Raw genomic sequence first — 19,403 nt, forward strand, 5'->3', positions numbered from 1 at the left:
GTACTTCCTCCCGATTTCCCATGTGGGTGCAGGGCCCAAGCCCTTGGGCCATCCTCTACTGCCTTCCCAGGCCACAGCAGAGAGCTGGAATGGAAGAGGAGCAACCAGGAAAGAATCTGGCACCCCAACCAGGACTAGAACCCAAGGTGCCGGTGCTGCAGGCAGAGGATTAGCCAAGTGAGCCACGGCACCGGCCTAAATGGATAATTTCACGTAGAATTGGGCTTGAATCATTATATCCCCATTCACAGCTAGAATAGAAATAGAGGACTCTCTGAGTCTCCATTTCCTTATTAGTCAAGAGGAGATGATCTACAGGAAACTCTGAGCAGGGCTTTCTAACTTGAGTCCTCACTAAGTGGTAGCTCTGGTTCTCTACAAAGTTGTGAGGCTTCAGTGACATGGGCCCAACAGGTACTCAATGAATGTGTGCCCTTCCCTCTCCTGTACCCGTTGTCCTTCAGTCCACAATTCCCGTTCAGTGTCTAGGCCTGTGAGCTACCCTACATATGGAACTGGTAATGTAGGAATTCAATCACACACACACACACACAGACACACCTTTTTTTTTTTTTTTTTTTAAGATTTATTTATGTATTTGAAAGGCAAAGTTACAGAAAGGCAAAGGCAGACAGAGAGGTCTTCCATCTGCTGGTTCACTCCCCAGATGGTTGCAATGGCTAGAGCTGCACTATCCAAAGCCAGGAGCCTGGAGCCTCCTCCATGTCTCCCAGGCAGATGCAGTGGCCCAAGGACTTGAGCTGTCCTCCAACTTCCTTCTCAGGCCACAGCAGGAAGCTGGGTAGGAAGTGGAGCAGTTGGGACTTGAACCAGCACCCATATGGGATGCCGGCACTGCAGGCCAGTGACTTTACCTGCCATGCTGCCACAGTGCCAGCCCCACACATATGTCTTTTTTTTTTTTTTTTTAAGATTATTTATTAGGCCGGCGCCGTGGCTCACTAGGCTAATCCTCCACCTGCGGCACCAGCACCCCGGGTTCTAGTCCTGGTTGAGGCGCCGGATTCTGTCCCAGTTGCTCCTCTTCCAGTCCAGCTCTCTGCTGTGGCCTGGGAGTGCAGTGGAGGATGGCCCATATCCTTGGGCCCTACACCCGCATGGGAGACCAGGAGAAGCACCTGGCTCCTGGCTTTGGATCAGTGCGGTGCGCCAGCCACAGCAGCCATTGAGGGGTGAACCACTGGAAAAGGAAGACCTTTCTCTGTGTGTCTCTCTCTCTCACATTCCACTCTGCCTATCAAAAAAAAAAAAAAAAAGATTATTTATTTATTTATTTGAGAGTAGAGTTATAGACAGTGAGAGGGAGAGACAGAGAAAAAGGTCTTCCTTCTATTGGTTCACTCCCCAAATGGCTGCAATGGCCAGAGCTGCGCCAATCTGAAGCCAGGAGCTAGGTGCTTCTTCCTGGTCTTCCATGCAGGTGCAGGGGCCCAAGCACTTGGGCCATCCTCCACTGCCCTCCCGCACCACAGCAGAGAGCTGGATTGGAAGAGGAACAGCCGGGACTAGGATTGGCGCCCACATGGGATGCCGGCAGCACAGGTGGAGGATTAACCTACTGTGCCACGGTGCCAGCCCCCATATTTTTTTAAAAGTTTAAATGAACTAGATAAGAGCCATTTGTCTGCCACTTCCATTTTGATACCCACCAGTTCTTTGGGACAGGAGGCTCTCACACTAGCCTAAACTCCAGCCTATATTATCTGGTATTTAAGGGTAACTCCTTTTTTATGTCTGTACTCTACTAAACAGAAGCCCTCACTCTGTCTCTAATGAAAAGTGTGGTCATTTTTCCTCCTTTTTTTCCCCTAACAAATAGAAATAAGAATGATATTTTAGGTATCATTTATTACTCCCTCTTATAAAAGCCTGGATTATTAACCAGTCCCAATATTTTGTGCTCCCTTAGTCTGTGTTAAAACTTACTGGGTAGAAAACAGAAGTAGAAATTGGCTCAAGTATGTGTAAGCCAGTAAAATATGTATTTCATCAGGCATGGTCAAGGGAAAAATAGTCTAATCCTTTCCTCTTCTTTGTGCATCTCAAATATTATTCTCTGATTTTTCCTTAGCTCATTTTCTTGGAAACTGATTAAGCTAGAGCAAAATTGAAAACAGACATCAAAACAGCTCCCCAGGCAGCAATAAAACAGCCTCTGCTGTCAGAGGATTAATTTTCATGATGTCGTTAGAAAGGTCCCTCTGAAGAAAGCTGCACAAAGCCCCATTGATCTGACACAGGGGAAGTCAGTTATTTGGAAATTGTTCCTGGCACTGTCCTGAAAAGATTGAAATCAGTAATTCCAGAAAGAGAACGTCTGATGATTAGCAAAAGTTCTGTCTAGTTGGAGGTTGTTGGCACTCCAAGAGGCAGTCTAGTGAGTGAACAGCCTTTGGAAAGGCTTTAGAGTCCAATCCAAAGCCTGCTTTCCTGCGTTGGGTGAACTGGGTCCGTGATGTAACCTCTCCAAACTCCAGTGTCCTCATCTGTAAGATAGGATTACTGCTACCTCCCTCAAAGGATTGTTGTAAGGATTATATTAGTTAAAAAAAAAAGGAAGGAAGGAAGGAAGGAAGGAAGGAAGGAAGGAAGGAAGGAAGGAAGGAAGGAAGGAAGGAAGAAAAAATGGTTAACAGTACCTGGGCAATAGAATAAGCATTCAATATGTGTTGGTATTCTTCCCTTAAAAAAATTGTTGCCCTGATTTGAAATAGTCATTACTTTGAGTGGTCCATTAATAGTGAACATAGGCTATCTGGCTTCCAAGTACTTGATTGCTCAAAAGCCCTGGTGGAGCAGGCCACAGCTGTCATGATTTTGGTACCTCCGGGTACTGCCAAGAGCAGCTCTAGCCTTGCCAGCAGTGTAGGTGGTAAGACCTGTCTTATTATCTACTGTGTAATACTTTGTGTAATACTTTGTACTCTGCCTCAAGGCCCATGGGAGTCAGGGCTTAGCCTTCAGATGAGCTTCATATCACTAGGAGGATCTGCTATGGCTTATCTAGACTTTAGTGGATTATTCCAAGACAGTAACTGTAATTTAAAAAATTATTTCTATGGTTAAACCATTTCCAAGATCCAAGAAATTCCTGACTGCAAACTGAACTTTTGAGGACATTTCTCCAAACCAGTCCTAAAGTAGACATTTTTGCCTTTTCCCTATGCTTCTTCTTTCAAGTTCTTTCTAAATACTTTCAGTAGGCATCACCACCTCATCCTTCACAGAAGTTATTGTTGTACCACAGGTTGGCGTTTTCTTCTGTCTTGTATATCTAGCTCTTTTTTTCCCTCTTGTGTATGTATTTCATGTCCCCAGCTGAAAGTTCTTTGGGCACAAATTGTCTTAAATGAGGGATCTTAATAAAGTTTATGGAAGGGCTGGTGTTGTGGCCTAGTAGGCTAAGCTTCTGCCTGTGGCACAGGCGTCTCATATAGGTGCTGATTTGTGTCCTGGCTGCTCCTCTTCTGATCCAGCTCCCTGCTAATGGCCTGGGAAAGCAATGCAATATGGCCCAAGTGCTTGGGCCCCTGCACCCGTGTGGGAGACCCAGAAAAGCTCCTGGTTCCTGGCTTCCAATTGGCCCAGCTCTGACTGTTACAGCCATTTGGGGAGTGAACCAGCAGATGGAAGACCTCTCTCTCTGTCTTTCCCTCTCTCTGTCTGTGACTCTGCCTCTCAAATAAATAGATATAATCTTTAAAAAAAAAGTTTATGGAAAATGCTTATTATGAAAAAAAACCCATGCATGGGTTTCAAAATTGTTTTACACCTAAATAGACATCTTTTTATTGCATTTTCTCTCTAGTTTTTATTTTTTGAGAGGCAGAGATAGACAAAGAGAGGGAAACAGAAAGAAACAGAAAGCTGTCTCATCTATTGGTTCCCTACCTACCTAAATGCCCACAATGGCCAGAGATGGGCCAGAATGAAGCCAGGACCAGGGATTCTAGCTAGGTCTCCTATGTAGCTATAAGGACTCAACTACTTGAGTCGCAGAGCTGGAATTCAGAGCTGAAATTGAGACTCACACCCAGTTACTTCGGAGGTGGCACACAGGCGTCTAGTCGCAGTCATAACCAGTAGGCCAACAACCTCTGCTCCTCTACGAAACTTTTGAAGAACCTTGCGCATATTTGTATTTATCATGTTAAGTTAGAAGACTATCTGGCATGTTATAGAGACCCCATCAATACTTGTTATATATATATTTTTTTGAATGATTGAATGCACAATCCCGAAGAAGATACTCCATTTACTTCCTCTTTGGCACAACAAAGACACAGAGCTTTTCTTCTTGTCCCTCCTCACTTTTTGTTCTGAGCTCTCCAAAATGTTGAAAAGGAATTGTGGTAGCTGCTCCTACAGTTCATTGAACCATGAGGCCCTTCCTTTTGCCTGAGTCTGACCACAGACTTGATTTCTCTAAAGGCAAAATACTGATTGGTATTGTCATCAGCAAATTTTGACTCCTTTCCTAAATCTCAAGGTCACTGTTTATGCTTATTGATTCTGTAATTCATAAATTTTTTATTAGCTCTTTACACACCTTTTTTAAAAAAAAAGTTATTCTCATTTTTTAAGGTAAGCAATAACAGATTTTTAAAAAAAGAAATCTGATAAGAAAAAAGAGGCTTTAAGAATAACACCATTAGTCAGACATTTGGAGTTAAGCTGAATTCTTTGTGTTTGTCATAAAAATAAGTATGACCCAATGTTGGCAATCTCTAAAATTATGGCTAGCCACATAAAACTCTGAACTAGGCCTCTTCTGTGTAATTGAAAGTCTATCTACTGTCACTAAGATTTTTCTCTCCCAACATGAAGTCTGACTCTTGAATTGAGATGGATTGGATATGGAGTGCTTATTAACTAAATCCTGGTATTCGGCACTTCCACCAGATAATAGTAGAAAGATCCCCTGATGGAGAGACAGGAGTGAAAGGCCACCACAAAACACACCAAACACCGGAGTAAGGGAAAAGATTTATTGCTGGTGGGGGAAGGGGAGATGACAGGCTAGAGGGAAAGGGCAGAGCGAATGAAAAGAGAGAGCCTGTGTGGGAAAATAGGCTTTGTTATAGCCTTGCAGGGATGGGGGAGTGGGAGCAGTGAATCCTGTTAGAGTAGGGGTGAAGTTGACGCCTGTGGTTGGGCCATTTGGTCACCTGACTCCTAGTAAACTGGGCTGGATTCAAGATGGCGACCAGACCAGAGGCTAAGATGGCGCCCAGAGCTTAAGATGGCACCTCAGATAAGATGGCACCATTTCACTGACAAGGAGAAGGGCCCCAAGCATCTGTTTTTTTCACTTGTCAAAAAGAATTGGAGAAGGTTAAGAGTAAATCGTCTCTATTCTGTTTAGTGCCCCAAAGGAAGATCTTGAATTGTGGGGTCCTTGGTTCGGTTGTTCAACTTGTTTATGTAAATGGCACCATATAGATCCTTGTAATATCAATGCACAATGTCACAAAGGGGGAAACCACAAATATCTTGCATTTGGCCCCCTTGAACACTTCCTGTCAGACCATTGCTGTTCCTCTTTTGACCACAGGGAGGAGCATTGGGATTATAAAGGTACATAATGTTACCTCGCAAAAAAGACAAGATTTAAGTGGCACAAAGTATTATTGCCTGAGACATTTTCAGAACTGATTTCCCTAAATGATTTTTCTTTGGCAATAAATATTTATAGAAAAACAATGAAACATAAATCCAAAGTTCTTTTAATGATTTTCCTTTGTTGTATATAGGTTTTCTTTTTTTTTGTAATAGGTTTCCTTTGTTGTGCAACCTAAGTATAGAAGCCAAAACAGGTACCTAGTAGGAAGTTAACTTTTAAGCTATATAGCAATATAATTTTATCTTTTTTTTTTTTTTTTTGACAGGCAGAGTGGACAGTGAGAGAGAGAGACAGAGAGAAAGGTCTTCCTTTTTGCCGTTGGTTCACCCTCCAATGGCTGCCGCGGCCGGCGTGCTGCGGCCGGTGCACCGTGTTGATCCGATGGCAGGAGCCAGGTACTTCTCCTGGTCTCCCATGGGGTGCAGGGCCCAAGCACTTGGGCCATCCTCCACTGCACTTCCTGGCCACAGCAGAGAGCTGGCCTGGAAGAGGGGCAACCGGGACAGAATCCGGCGCCCCAACCGGGACTAGAACCCGGTGTGCCGGCGCCGCAAGGTGGAGGATTAGCCTAGTGAGCTGCGTCGCTGGCCTAATTTTATCTTTTAATACCATAATGAGGGAAGAGGTGAAGTAATTTTGATTGGCCAAGACAGAACTCGCAAGTATACTGTGATCAATATCATTCATATGTGAAAGGATACTTTTTGATGTTGAATACACTCATAATGTAGGTATTGTTTTTAGACATTTTAAAATTACCATATTTCAGGCCGGCGCCGCGGCTCACTAGGCTAATCCTCCGCCTGTGGCGCTGGCACCCTGGGTTCTAGTCCCGGTTGGGGCGCCGGATTCTGTCCCGGTTGCCCCTCTTCCAGTCCAGCTCTCTGCTGTGGCCCAGGAGTGCAGTGGAGGATGGTCCAGGTCCTTGGGCCCTGCACCCACATGGGAGACCAGGAGAAGCACCTGGCTCCTGGCTTCAGATTGGTGCAGCGCGCCAGCCGCAACGCGCTGGCTGGAGCAGCCACTTGGGAGGTGAACCAACGGAAAAAGGAAGACCTTTCTCTCTGTCTCTGTCTCTCTCTCACTGTTTAACTCTGCCTGTCAAAAAAAAAAAATTACCATATTTCATTTTCAGAATATACAATTTACAAATTAATTTGTATTTTAAGAAAATTAAATCTAGAAAATGGTTTTGTTGTGGTTTAACATTCTTAATTATCATAATTTGTTGCTTCTGAATAATATAGGCCTACATAATATAGGCCTACATAATAACATAATGTTATTATGTTATTAAAAAGGAATATAACTTTTACCACCTTTTAGTAAACATTAAGTTTATTGTATTTGAACAATGTTCTTAAACTATAGTAACAGAAGAAAATCATAAAAATTTGACCATATATATATTATATATAACATCTCTCTTATTCCTAAAACCTAGTTCTTTTCTTTAATTTAAACTTTGTCCTTGTTTCTCTCAAATGTTTATGGCTATTACTAAATATGCTTTTGTTCATCTTCAAAGAAGTTCTTGTTTTTGAAACATATTTTTCTGTTTCAGATTGCATTTTGGACACTTGGATTTATCCTTTCCCATCCTGATATCCACAAGAACATTATGCAAAGCATATCATCTGTGTTTGGCACAGCAGGTACTAAACTTGAGTTATATTAGATCATTGAAGACACATCTAATAGTCCATGTTTGTCACACATCATTGGCAGAGTTAAATGCTTAAAATTTTATAGAAATCTAACATAATCCAAAATTCAGCATAAATTGTTATGTGTTTCACTATATAAATTTTTAGGTGCAATCATAAAGGTTCATTACCATCAAGCATTTAGGGGACATCTAGTCCAAATCATTTATTTTCCAAATGAAGAAATAAGTACATTAGAGACTGAGATTTTCCTAAATTCTTGACTTAATATATATGCATGATTTACTTCTAATCTCTTGTTACCTCAATTGAGCTGCAATTACAGTTTTGAATTTCAGGTCTTTTCAGATTTTTTAAAAAGATTTATTTTATTTATTTGAAAGGCAGAGTTAGAGAGAGAGAGATCTTCCAAAGGCTGGTTCACTCCCCAAATAGTTACAATGGTCAGGGCTATGCCAGGCTAAATCCAAGAGCCAGGTACTTCATCTGGGTCTCCCACTTGGGTGTAGGGGCCCAAGCACTTGGGCCATCTTCTGCTTTCCCAAGGATATTAGCAGGGAACTAGATGGGAAGCGGAGCAGCCGCGACAAGAACCAGTGCCCATATGGGTTGTCAGCATTTCAGGTGGATTTACCTGCTTTGCCACAATGCTGGCATCCCATAGACCACAGGCTGGCCCCATGATTTTCTAAAAGTAATATGTTATCTGTTTCCTATATTATGTAACAACTCTAATGGAACTATGGAGGTCAGGCAAAGTTTGCCACCACCAGAGGCTGATTAAAACAAAACCAAACAAAAGACTAAAGCCAAAAATATCTCATGTAGTCATCACACATTTGAGAATTTTAAAAACTAGAGAGAGATTATTGTTGTCTTGAACTTTTTAGTTCACATTCAGGTTCTTCATTCATCCTTTCTTCTAAAAAGCAAAAAATAAGCTCAGATGGAGAAGGTTTGACTATTTGTGTATTCAGTATAAGTTGACCAATTATTTCATTCTGATATTAAAAGAGTAATCAATAATTTGGTTTTCTTAGGAGAAATAATAGCATGTTAGGACAAAAGGTGTGATGCCTGTTAACAGTCATCCCTACCTTCCTCCACAATTACTGAACATATTTTATTTGGAGCTTTTGGTTTATCCTGGATTGCTTCTTACTGAAAATGTAAAATGTAAAAGCAAGAAGGCTTGACTCATATAAATACCTAAGCAATACTATCTGAGCCCTAAGTGTGAATCTGCAGATGCTGGACTGATAGAAACAGTGAGCATGAGAATTACCAAGTGCCTACCACGCTAACAGGTTTGACTCTGAAATACACTGGTGAACAGAGAAGACTACAAGAGCACTCACCTTTATGGGGCTTGCATCTCCAAAGCGAATGGAATGTTACACTCTCACATGTGCACAAGCAGGAAAATTGAATGTACCCTGGATGGTCACTTACTGTCTTTATCACTTGCTTACTAGAATCTTTTCTGGCTTACAGTTCCCCAAATTCCTGGTGTTTAGAAAATAGTAGGGTAGGGATATTGGAATGGTAGGAATGGTGTGGGAAGCCACCTGGCACAAAGGCCACAGAAATGTAACATTAATCTACATTTTTTATTCTTTCTTTATTTCTTTTTGTAATTTCTACAATGCTTGCATCTGGAATTTTTGAATAGAGCTATGTACAGAAAGACAAATCTATTTTTTTCTCTTATCTCATTCATTTTTAGAAGTCATTGTTCTTCTGTGACAAACATTAATGCCAGGGAAATAACTCTACTGTATCAATGCTTTCAGAATGTAAGACACTGTTACAGAATTGAAAGCCATTTATTAAAAAAAACCTTTTTTTAACCATGCTTACCAATCAGGTTAGCTCAATCCATGGATAGGATGTCATACTAGGGCTCAGCATTGTGGCACAGCAGATTCAGCTGCCGCCTCTGATGCTGGTATCCCACATGAGCTCTGGTTGAAACTCAGCTCCACTTCCCATCCAGCTCCCTACTAATGTGCCTAGGACAACAGCAGAAGATGGCCCAAATGCTTGGGCTCCTGCCACCCATGTGGCAGACCTGGATGGAGTTCCTGGCTCCTGGCATTGTCCTGGTCCAGCTCTGGCCATTATGACCATCTGGGGGAGAACCAGTGAGTGGAAGAGTCTCTCTCTCTCTCTCTCTCTCTCTCTCTCTCTCTCTCTCTTTCTACCTCTGTGTGTGTGTGTCTTTCTACTTTTGCCTTTCAAATTTTTTTTTCTTTTAGAAAAAGATGTAGTACTATCTCAGGAACTTAGTGATGAGAGGAGCCATAGATCTTTGGAAGTTGACATCAAAAATGTCCATGTGTCCATACAAAAGATCCCATGAAGGACAGAAAGTTAAAGTGCATTGTAATAGTCAGAGTTCTCCAGAGAGCAGAACCAAGAGGAGATGAGGAATGGATGGATGGATCAATCAATCTAGAAATTTATTTGATACAATTATGGATATTGGTAATGTATTCTTCGTTATTTGTGACCACTGAAGTCTCTCAGTTAATGTTGTGGTCAGCCAATAATAAGACAGAAACTTCTTTACACTAGGAACCTATAAATATTTCATTCATTACCCCAGAACTCCGTGTGCTCTGTGTGTTGGGGTATGCCTTCAACACTCAGCCAAGAAGTTGACCACTGTACCTTAACATTTGCTTCTTGTGTAGAATCTGAGAGTCAGCTGTGGTGAGAGCTTAGGGCTCTCTTTCTTTCTTTTCTTTTTTTTTTTTTTTTTTTAAGATTTATTTATTTGAAAGGCAGAGTTACAGAGAGGCAGAATCAGAGACAGAGAGGTCTTCCATCCTCTGGTTCACTCCCCGGATGGCCACAATACCCAGAGCTGTGCAGATATGAAGACAGGAGCCAGGAGCTTCTTCTGGATCTTCCATGTGGGTACGGGAGCCCATGGACTTGGGCCATATTCTGCTGCTTTCCCAGGCCATAGCAGAGAGCTGGATTGGAAGTGGAGCAGCCGGGACTCGATTAGGGATCCTTATGGGATTTTGGCACTGCAGGTGGCAGCTTTATCTGCTACACCACAGTGCCACTTCCAAGGGCTTTCTTGGGTCATTGAGTATAACCCTAGGCAAACGCATGGCCTTCTACTTTCTCTGGAATGCATCAGATCTACTTAAAGTTATTAAAGGTTTTCTGATTCCCTAGCCTTTCATTTAATCATTTATTATTCACTGTGTGGTTTTTTTTTTTTTTTTTTTTTGACAGGCAGAGTTAGACAGTGAGAGAGAGAAAGAGAGAGAGAGACAGAGAGAAAGGTCTTCCTTTTCCAGTGGTTCCTCCCCCAAATGGCCGCTACGGCCAGTGTGCTATGGCTGGTGCGCTGTGCTGATCTGAAGCCAGGAGCCAGGTGCTTCCTCCTGGTCTCCCATGCAGGTGCAGGGCCCAAGCACTTGGGCCATCCTCCACTGCCCTCCTGGGCCACAGCAGAGAGCTGGACTGGAAGAGGAGCAACTGGGACAGAATCCGGTGCCCCAACCTGGATTAGAATCCAGGGTGCCGGTGCCGCAGGTGGAGGATTAGCCAAGTGAACCACGGCACTGGGCAATTCACTGTTTTTCACCCCAAATATTATCTACTGCCTCAGGTAGCTACAAAATTAAACAACCATTTTTAAAGATTTTCAACTAACACCCCTGGAGAAAAAGCCCTCGCTCTGTGCCAGAACTGCTTTAGGAGTTTGGAATATACAAACAAAACCAAGATTACTTCCCTCTTGGTGTTTATATCCTGGTAGGGAAGATAAGAAATTAGCAATAAAGTTAATATATAAATAACTCTCAGAATATTGGAAGGTGGTAAATATGATGTAAAAAGGAAAGCAGAGCCAGCGCCGCGGCTCACTAGGCTAATCCTCCGCCTAGCGGTGCTGGCACACCGGGTTCTAGTCCCGGTTGGGGCGCCTGATTCTGTCCCGGTTGCCCCTATTCCAGGCCAGCTCTCTGCTGTGGCCAGGGAGTGCAGTGGAGGATGGCCCAAGTGCTTGGGCCCTGCACCCCATGGGAGACCAGGAAAAGCACCTGGCTCCTGGCTCCTGCCATCGGATCAGCGCGGTGCGCTGGCCGCAGCGCGCCGGCCGCGGCGGCCATTGGAGGGTGAACCAACGGCAAAGGAAGACCTTTCTCTCTGTCTCTCTCTCTCACTGTCCACTCTGCCTGTCAAAAAAAAAAAAAAAAAAAGGAAAGCAGAATGGCAAAGGGAGAATCAGCAGTACCAGGAGTGGGAGGCAGGCAGTAGTAGCAAACAGATGACTTAGATAAACCGTATCAGCAAGGTGAGATTTGACCAACGACCCAAAGGTGACCCAAAGGTGGTTAGGCATTAGATAAGCAGGTATGTAGAGGAAGAGGGGTTGGGGCCAGAGACAGCAGGTGTGACCTCTTCATTAGCTCACAGAATCCTATGGTGTTTGTCCTCTCTTTCAGAGAAGCATGTGAGCACATTTCTAACAAATGATAAATAATCTGATTCATTAGAGAAGATGTCCAAAGAGAAGATGCCATGGCTTCCATCCCCACCAAGACTTTTTCCTTCTTCCCTTGATAAGTATATGCCTAGTCCTTCTGATTAGCCTATTGAGCCGTGGCACCGGCCTCAGCCAGATTTCTTAAAGACAAACAGAAGAGCCTAACTATAGCTGATTTAGCAAAAGAAATAATTCTGGAAAGTGTATCAGATAGTTAACAGAACTTCTCTGAGAGCTGCACAGCCAGGCTTGGAGCGCACTGCGGGAAGCATGCTCCGAATCAGGCTGCAGACCTGGGCTGGCAAGCACAGCCCTCCCACATGCCAAGCACATTGTGGCCACTGGCACAGGAGGCTGAATGACACTGTGTCCCCAGGAGCTTCGTCTGGCAAAAACTGCAGTTGCTGCCCGGGAAAGTTTTTTTTTTTTTTTCAGTCTCCATTTCTTAACTACGTTAATTCTTAATTCAAAGTCTGGGGTTGGCTCATATGATTGGCAAAGTCTAATTTTCACAGCTATCTCCTACCTTCAAGGAAGGCAAGGAAAGCAAGTATCTGGCATTTTTCTGATCTGTGATGGTAGGCAAACTTCTGTTGATGTGGATTTCAGATTTTGTGTGTCCCCCAAACTGACACATACTAATGTGTGTATACATAATAAATATTTCTAAATAAATATATAGGAAATAAATATATTTATCAAACTGTTACAAAATATATTTTTTAACTTTTATTTAATAAATATGAATTTCCAAAGTACAACTTTTGGATTATAGAGGCTTTTCCCCCCCATAATCTCCCTCCCACCCGCAACCATCACATCTCCCGCTCCCTCTCCCATCCCATTCACATCAAGATTCATTTTCAATTATCTTTATATACAGAAGATCAATTTAGTATATACTAAGTAAAGATTTCAACAGTTTGCACCCACACAGACACACAAAGTACTGTTTGAGTACTAGTTATACCATTAATTCACATAGTACAACACATTAAGGACAAAAATCCTACCTGGGGAGTAAGTGCACAGTGACTCCTATTGTTGTTTAACAATTGAAACTCTTATTTATGGTGTCAGTAATCACCTAAGGCTCTTGTCATGAGTTGCCAAGTCTTGAGTTCGCCAACTCCGATCTTATTTAGACAAGGTCATAGTCAAAGTGGAAGTTCTTTCCTCCCTTCAGAGAGAGGTACCTCCTTCTTTGATGGCCCGTTGTTTCTGCTGGGATGTCACAGAGATCTTTCATTTAGGGTTTTTGTTTTTTTTTTTTTTTTTTTTTTTTTTTTTTTTTTTTTTTCCCACAGTGTCTTGGCTTTCCATGCCTGAAATACTCTCATGGACTTTTTAGCCAGATCCGAATGCCTTAAGGACTGATTCTGAAGCCAGAGTGCTGTTTAGGATATCTGCTATTCTATGAGTCTGCTGTATATCCTGCTTCCCATGTTATATCATTCTCTCCTTTTTAATTCTATCAGTTAGTAATAGCAGACACTAGTCTTGTTTATGTGATCCCTTTCACTCTTAATCCTATCATTATGATCAACTGTGAGCTAAAACTGATCACTTTGACTAGTGAGATGGCATTGGTACATGCTACCTTGAAGTGATTTAATTGGAATCCCCTGGCCCGTTTCTAACTTTGTCTTTAAGGACAAATCCGATTGAGCATGTAGCAAACTGTACATCTCCTCCCTCTCTTATTCCCACTCTTATGTTTAACAGGGATCATTTTTCAGTTAAATTTAAACACCTAAGAATAATTGTGTGTTAATTAAAGAGTTCAACCAATGGTATTAAGTAGAACAAAAAATACTAAAAGGAATAAAGTAGTCAGTTGTTCCTATAAAGTATATTTTAAAGATATATTTCATGAATATAACTATGTACCTTTTAATAATTATAAATATGTAACTATATTCATATTCATGAATTTCAATCCTGCCAGTCACTGATTGAATGACTTTGGATAAAAGTGAAACCTTCCTCGGAGGCAATCCATATTTGTTTTGTGCTGTGTTTTGACTTAGCATCAACACTTGATATGGGGACATATCAACACTGTGGGTGACCAGGTACAATTACATGGTGACACTGACCCAGATGACTACATCACCATACACTGGTGAGAAGATTCTGTCTCTGCTTATAAATGTGACCAAGTATAAAAGTTAGCAAAGTGATAAATTAAGCTCAGATCCTAAGGCAGTGTTCTTGGCAAACTCTATGTTGTCTGCATTATTTTAATTGGTTTATCAGGTTTTTTTTCTTCATTTATTGTCATTGCATTTAAATATTATTCTTGAACTTATATATCATCATAGCTTACCCATATTATAACTTCTGTGCAGCTTCTCTGCCCTTGGATGTGTCTCAGGTCTCAGTGCCATCTTGCCAACTGATGACAGCATGCCTGGAGGACTCTGTTGTGGCCTATCATAGACCTGAGTGCCTTTAGCTAACTTAAGCAGCTCACTCTCAGTTCTCCTCTGCAGCCTGCCAGGACTCAATGGTTGATAACCAAAGTAGTATCTCAGATAGATTCTTGGCCCTTGTGCAGTGCATTTTCCAAAATATTGAAGAAAGAAACCAAATAGCAGGGCTTAGGGCACCCTCCTTGAGAGTGGGAAGTTATTTTACTAAAAAAAAAAAAAAACAAACTTCTGCAGTCTCACTAATGGCCTGACAAACATAAATCTAAGATGATGGTTTTGGAGTCTATAGAATATCATACAGGAAATTATTCACATGGTCTCCTTTTCTTTTGGCAGCCTAGTTTTTAAATCACCAGAATGGACCCAGGAAACTCAATTCTAGAGGAGCTTCTCATAAACTATTTCTTGTTCAACAACCTTGAAAACCTTACATCAATTACATAAGAAAACACTTAGAAATGCCAGAGGTTTCACTTGAAACTATTCTGTTTTACCCCAAATACATAATTTTATTAGCTTCTTTTCACTTGTCCTTAATGACTATGATGGTATCATTTGGGAACTCAACAAACTGTGACTCTCCAAATCACAAATGCAGCTGTAAAGACCAGGGTGAGACTTGTATGCAGGTTATCTGCAGAGCCACTGAAGACTTCCTGGGGCCCATGTTTCTTCCACTATTTTGCATTTAATGCCAAAATGGGCCTAGTGAAACCCTAACTCAAGAAATTTTCTGTAGTGTCACTCTCTCCTGTATTTCCTAGCTTCAGTGGCTGAAAAAGATACAGCTGATAGCCCTAGATCATTTGATATCTCTGCTCAAATTATGAGCTTGGAGATGGATCTTATTCTGAGTTTCTCATTTTATTAAGTCTTTCAGTATCACTATCAGTCTTATTTATTTATTGTCTACGTATTTCATTTAGACCCTGTTGTTCTTTCAGAGTATTCTGTTGGAGAATTATTCAGGCATTTGGATAATCTTTTATCCTATTTAGAAAATACTACGAGTAAAATATCTTTGGGTCCTCACCTTTATATTGATTGCAGGCCAAAAACTCAGAATCAATATACCAACTTTTTTTTTTTTTTTTTTTTTTTGACAGGCAGAGTTAGACAGAGAGAGAGACAGAGAGAAAGGTCTTCCCTCTGCTGGTTCACCCCCAAAATGGCCCCCACGGCCGGCACACTATGCCATCCAAAGCCAGGAGCCAGGCACCAGCCAATATACCAACTTTTATAAATTGTACCATGTCCTTTATTCCTTAAAAGAATTTATCATTATCAATATTTTTACCATTATGTTGGTATCATTCACAACACCATTTTTTCCAGAATAGAGTTTTATGTGCTTGGTTCAGTATACTGTCACCAAACTTCTTTTGAAATGCTAGAATGGGGCCGGCGCCGTGGCTCACTAGGCTAATCCTCTGTCTGCGGCGCCGGCACCCCAGATTCTAGTCCCGGTTGGGGCACTGGATTCTGTCCCAGTTGCTCCTCTTCCAGTCCGGCTCTCTGCTGTGGCCAGGGAGTGCAGTGGAGGATGGCCCAAGTCCTTAGGCCCTGTACCTGCATGGGAGACCAGGAGAAGCACCTGGCTCCTGGCTTCGGATCAGCACAGGGCGCCAGCCACAGTGTGCCGCCGGAGCAGCCACTGGGGGGATGAACCAACGGAAAAACGAAGACCTTTCTCTCTCTCTCTCTCTCTCTCACTGTCTAACTCTGTCTGTCAAAAAAAAAAAAAAAAAAAAAAAGGAAATGATAGAGTGGGATTTTGGAAATTTTTATATGTGCATGTATGGAAGAAGAAAGGGCAGGCAGGGTCTGTCTGTTGAATCTTCTTATCTCCCATTGGTTGTAATAACCTGTTCTGAGCAATGTTGCAGTCCTGGGCATCTTTCTCAATCTGCCCTTATCCCTCTTTCATCTACAGTATGTCGTTATGAACAGCAAACTGAAGCTGTTGAGCAGAGTCCACTTCCAGAGGGTTATTGCTTATATTTTTTGATAGGAGCATGTATCTTGGATAGTAACATTTTATCCTAAAACCTTCAGAGGCTAAAAAGCCATGTGCTTATTCAGAAAAGTCGAAGAACTAAAGCTGGAAAGACAGAAGTGACTGAGGTGCTGGGAAGAAGCTGGGGGCTGGAGGGGAGGCGGTGAAGGAGATGTGGTTGGCCAGGCTCCCAGGGCAGAACCTACACCCTCAGTGCCCAGATTCCCAAACTCTGAGGGCAATCTCTAGGCTTGTTCTTTGCTTTCTCTCAGTCTGTTATTCACCACAAAAACCTTAAGCTAATTTTAAAGTCTTGCATTTTTATGTCTGTCTTTCCTATTCATTTTACTATTATTCCTTTTGAAAAAAGATATCAAGTAGGAAGAGGAATTACATTGGAGGAAACTATATACATATACATACATTTTAAAAACAGCCTAAATAAAAAAGCATGCCATGTTCCTGGATGGAAAACTTTAATATCATAAAAATATCACACCTTTTCAAATTGCTATACATTGAATGAATTATGATGAGAATTCCTTTCTAGGTGGGCTTTTTTAATGAAATTACCTAAATGACTTAAAATCATATGTAACAGAATAACAATATAAATGTAAATTATTAGAAATATAAATTAGGAGTACTACAACAAATCAACTTCCAAGATCCATTCTACTCTCTTTTTTTTTTGGCATTAGGAAAATCATATATCCTTCCTAATATTTTAGGTACCAAAGAAATTCTTATTTTATATCTTCAGATGATGTAAGTCCTCTTTCCTACAACAGTACTTCAAAATATTCATGGAAAACCAAAAAAAATGACTAGACTATTTTACTTTTAGAGAACAGAGACAAAACTAAATAAAAACAATAAAAATTTATGGTATTTGGGGGAGGGAGGGATATCTTACCTCCCTGTCTTCATTTAAGAAATTTAAAACATCAATATAAGTAATATTAAAAGATAATAATTTTTAAGAAATTCTGTCTACTTTATTCCAGGAATATTTTCTTATATTTATAAAATAATTGTTTTCTTCTCAGAAGAAAATGTATATTCACTAGAAAGATCAGTTCATCTCAAATGGATAAAATAACAGTGGGGAAAATGTCCTAAAATATATTGTCTAATATCATTTAGAACAAGTTTTGCTTGTCTAATGACCTTGTAACAGTTATTTGTGGCAGGTAGTGAGAGTGAACTAGTTACAGATGGGTGGAGATTTTTAGTGAGATGAAGTAATTATTCTTTTAATTTTGAAAAAAAGCAATACTGTGAACCTGATCGCTGACCAATGGGCAGTAGCATTAATTTCAAACTTTGTATAAAGACCCTGATGACCTTTCCCTTCTCCAAACATGTCCTTTCCTATCTGTTCCTGAGGAATCCGAGAGACAAATGCCTGGGACAGAGTTATGCCAGAATTGAGAAACAAAGAGCTGCAGGGCTGGAAAGAGAAGAAATGCTGAAAGAATTCAAAGATCCTAGGGCACTGTGGTGCTGGTTCTAGTGCTTGGGCCCTTGCACCTGCCTAGGAGACCTGGAAGAAGCTCCTGGCTCCTGGCTTCTGATCAGCTCAGCTCCAGCTGTTGTGGTCATTTGAGGAGTGAACCAGTGGAAGGAAGACCTTTCTCTCTGTCTCTCCCTCTCTCCGTCTGTAACTCTGCCTCTCAAATAAATAAATAAATCTTTAGGAAAAACAAAAACCAAACAAGATCTTAAAACTAAATTGGTTGAGCATGGGACTAATCATGAGAGACTTACTCATTATTCACACAATAAAGACCCAGGCTTTCCCTACAGTGGCTAATCAAGCTTTGCGTTGTACCCTCCCCAGGTAGCCAAACCACAAGGACAAGACCTAAGTGTTATCAGCAGGACACAGAAGACATCACGACCAAATGTCTTTAAATAGGAAAAATAAGGTTTAAGCCAATTTATTGAGCAAAGGAGAAAGGAATAAAGAAGTTTTGAAGCAATATGACAAGAATGGAGCAGGCTGCTTTGCTTTGAAGGAGGGGTGGTGCTGGTGGTGAGGACTACAGAGTGAGGCCTGAGGAAGAAAATGAGTTTGTTTTGTGAAAAAGAGCTGAGCTTTTGCAAACCCAGCCTGCTGCAGAAGACAGTTCTCCCAGTGAGCTTCTCGTTTCCTCTTTTCTCCCTCCTTCTTACCTTTTTCTCTCTCTAGGAGAATATTCAGCTCTTTTTGCACATGTATGGATACTATTAAAAGTTAGGCTGGCCCGGCAGCTCAATAGGCTAATCCTCTGCCTGCGGCGCCGGCACACCAGGTTCTAGTCCTGGTCAGGGCACCAGATTCTGTCCCAGTTGCTTCTCTTCCAGTCCAGCTCTCTGCTGTGGCCTGGGAAGGCAGTGGAGGATGGCCCAAGTGCTTGGGCCCTGCACCCGCATGGGAGACCAGGAGAAGCACCTGGCTCCTGGCTTTGGATGAGCTCGGTGCGCCGGCCACAGCGGCCATTGGAGGGTGAACCAACAGAAAAGGAAGACCTTTCTCTCTGTCTCTCTCTCTCACTGTCCACTCTGCCTGTCAAAAAAAAATTTTTTTAACAAAAAGTTAATGGAAGAATGGATTTGAAAGATGTTCATTTAGTGCACTAATATTTTTTGAAGTTTTAGCATATGCATAAATTTTTATTGTTTTTATTTAGTTTTGTCTCTGTTCTCTAAAAACTGATCTTTAGGAGTTTATCTAGAGACCTCTGAGGAAATACGCCAGATCTAATTGTTACCTACCCTTACTCTGTGGCAGCAGCTGGTGCCATTGCTCATTATTCCTGTGCGGAAGTCACAGAAATACTACACTTTTAAAGCTATTGTGTGATTTTCTGAAATGATAGTCTAATGTAACATTTTATTATTTAGTTTTACTTTAAAGATCATTATAAAAGAGAGTAGATTTCTTGACTAAACTTTGACAGGAAGCATTGCTGGAGGTTCATCACATCAGAGGGTTTGCTTTCAAATGTTATCTCATGTGTTTCCATCTCAAGCTCAATCTCCGTCATGTTTGCTGTGACCTTTTGCACACACCTCCACTTTAAATGTTTTACATAAGCTATTCAATGACTCTGAATAACCAGCCTCTGTGAAAGACAGCTTGTCTCATGGCATAGAAAAGCAAACA

At 41.5% G+C, this 19,403-nt stretch overlaps 1 protein-coding gene across 1 annotated transcript in view; it reads left to right on the top strand.

Annotated features, from left to right (window-relative positions):
• Positions 1–19,403, top strand: part of CYP39A1 (cytochrome P450 family 39 subfamily A member 1) — a 97,392-nt gene that overhangs the window by 23,668 nt on the left and 54,321 nt on the right. The window contains exon 7 of the mRNA XM_002714462.5: positions 7,209–7,299. Coding sequence (XP_002714508.3) covers positions 7,209–7,299 — 91 coding nt within the window. The remainder of the gene's footprint in view (positions 1–7,208; positions 7,300–19,403) is intronic.

This window comes from Oryctolagus cuniculus, chromosome 5, assembly GCF_964237555.1.
Source record: "Oryctolagus cuniculus chromosome 5, mOryCun1.1, whole genome shotgun sequence".
In the NCBI taxonomy this organism is placed as follows: Eukaryota; Metazoa; Chordata; class Mammalia; order Lagomorpha; family Leporidae; genus Oryctolagus; species Oryctolagus cuniculus.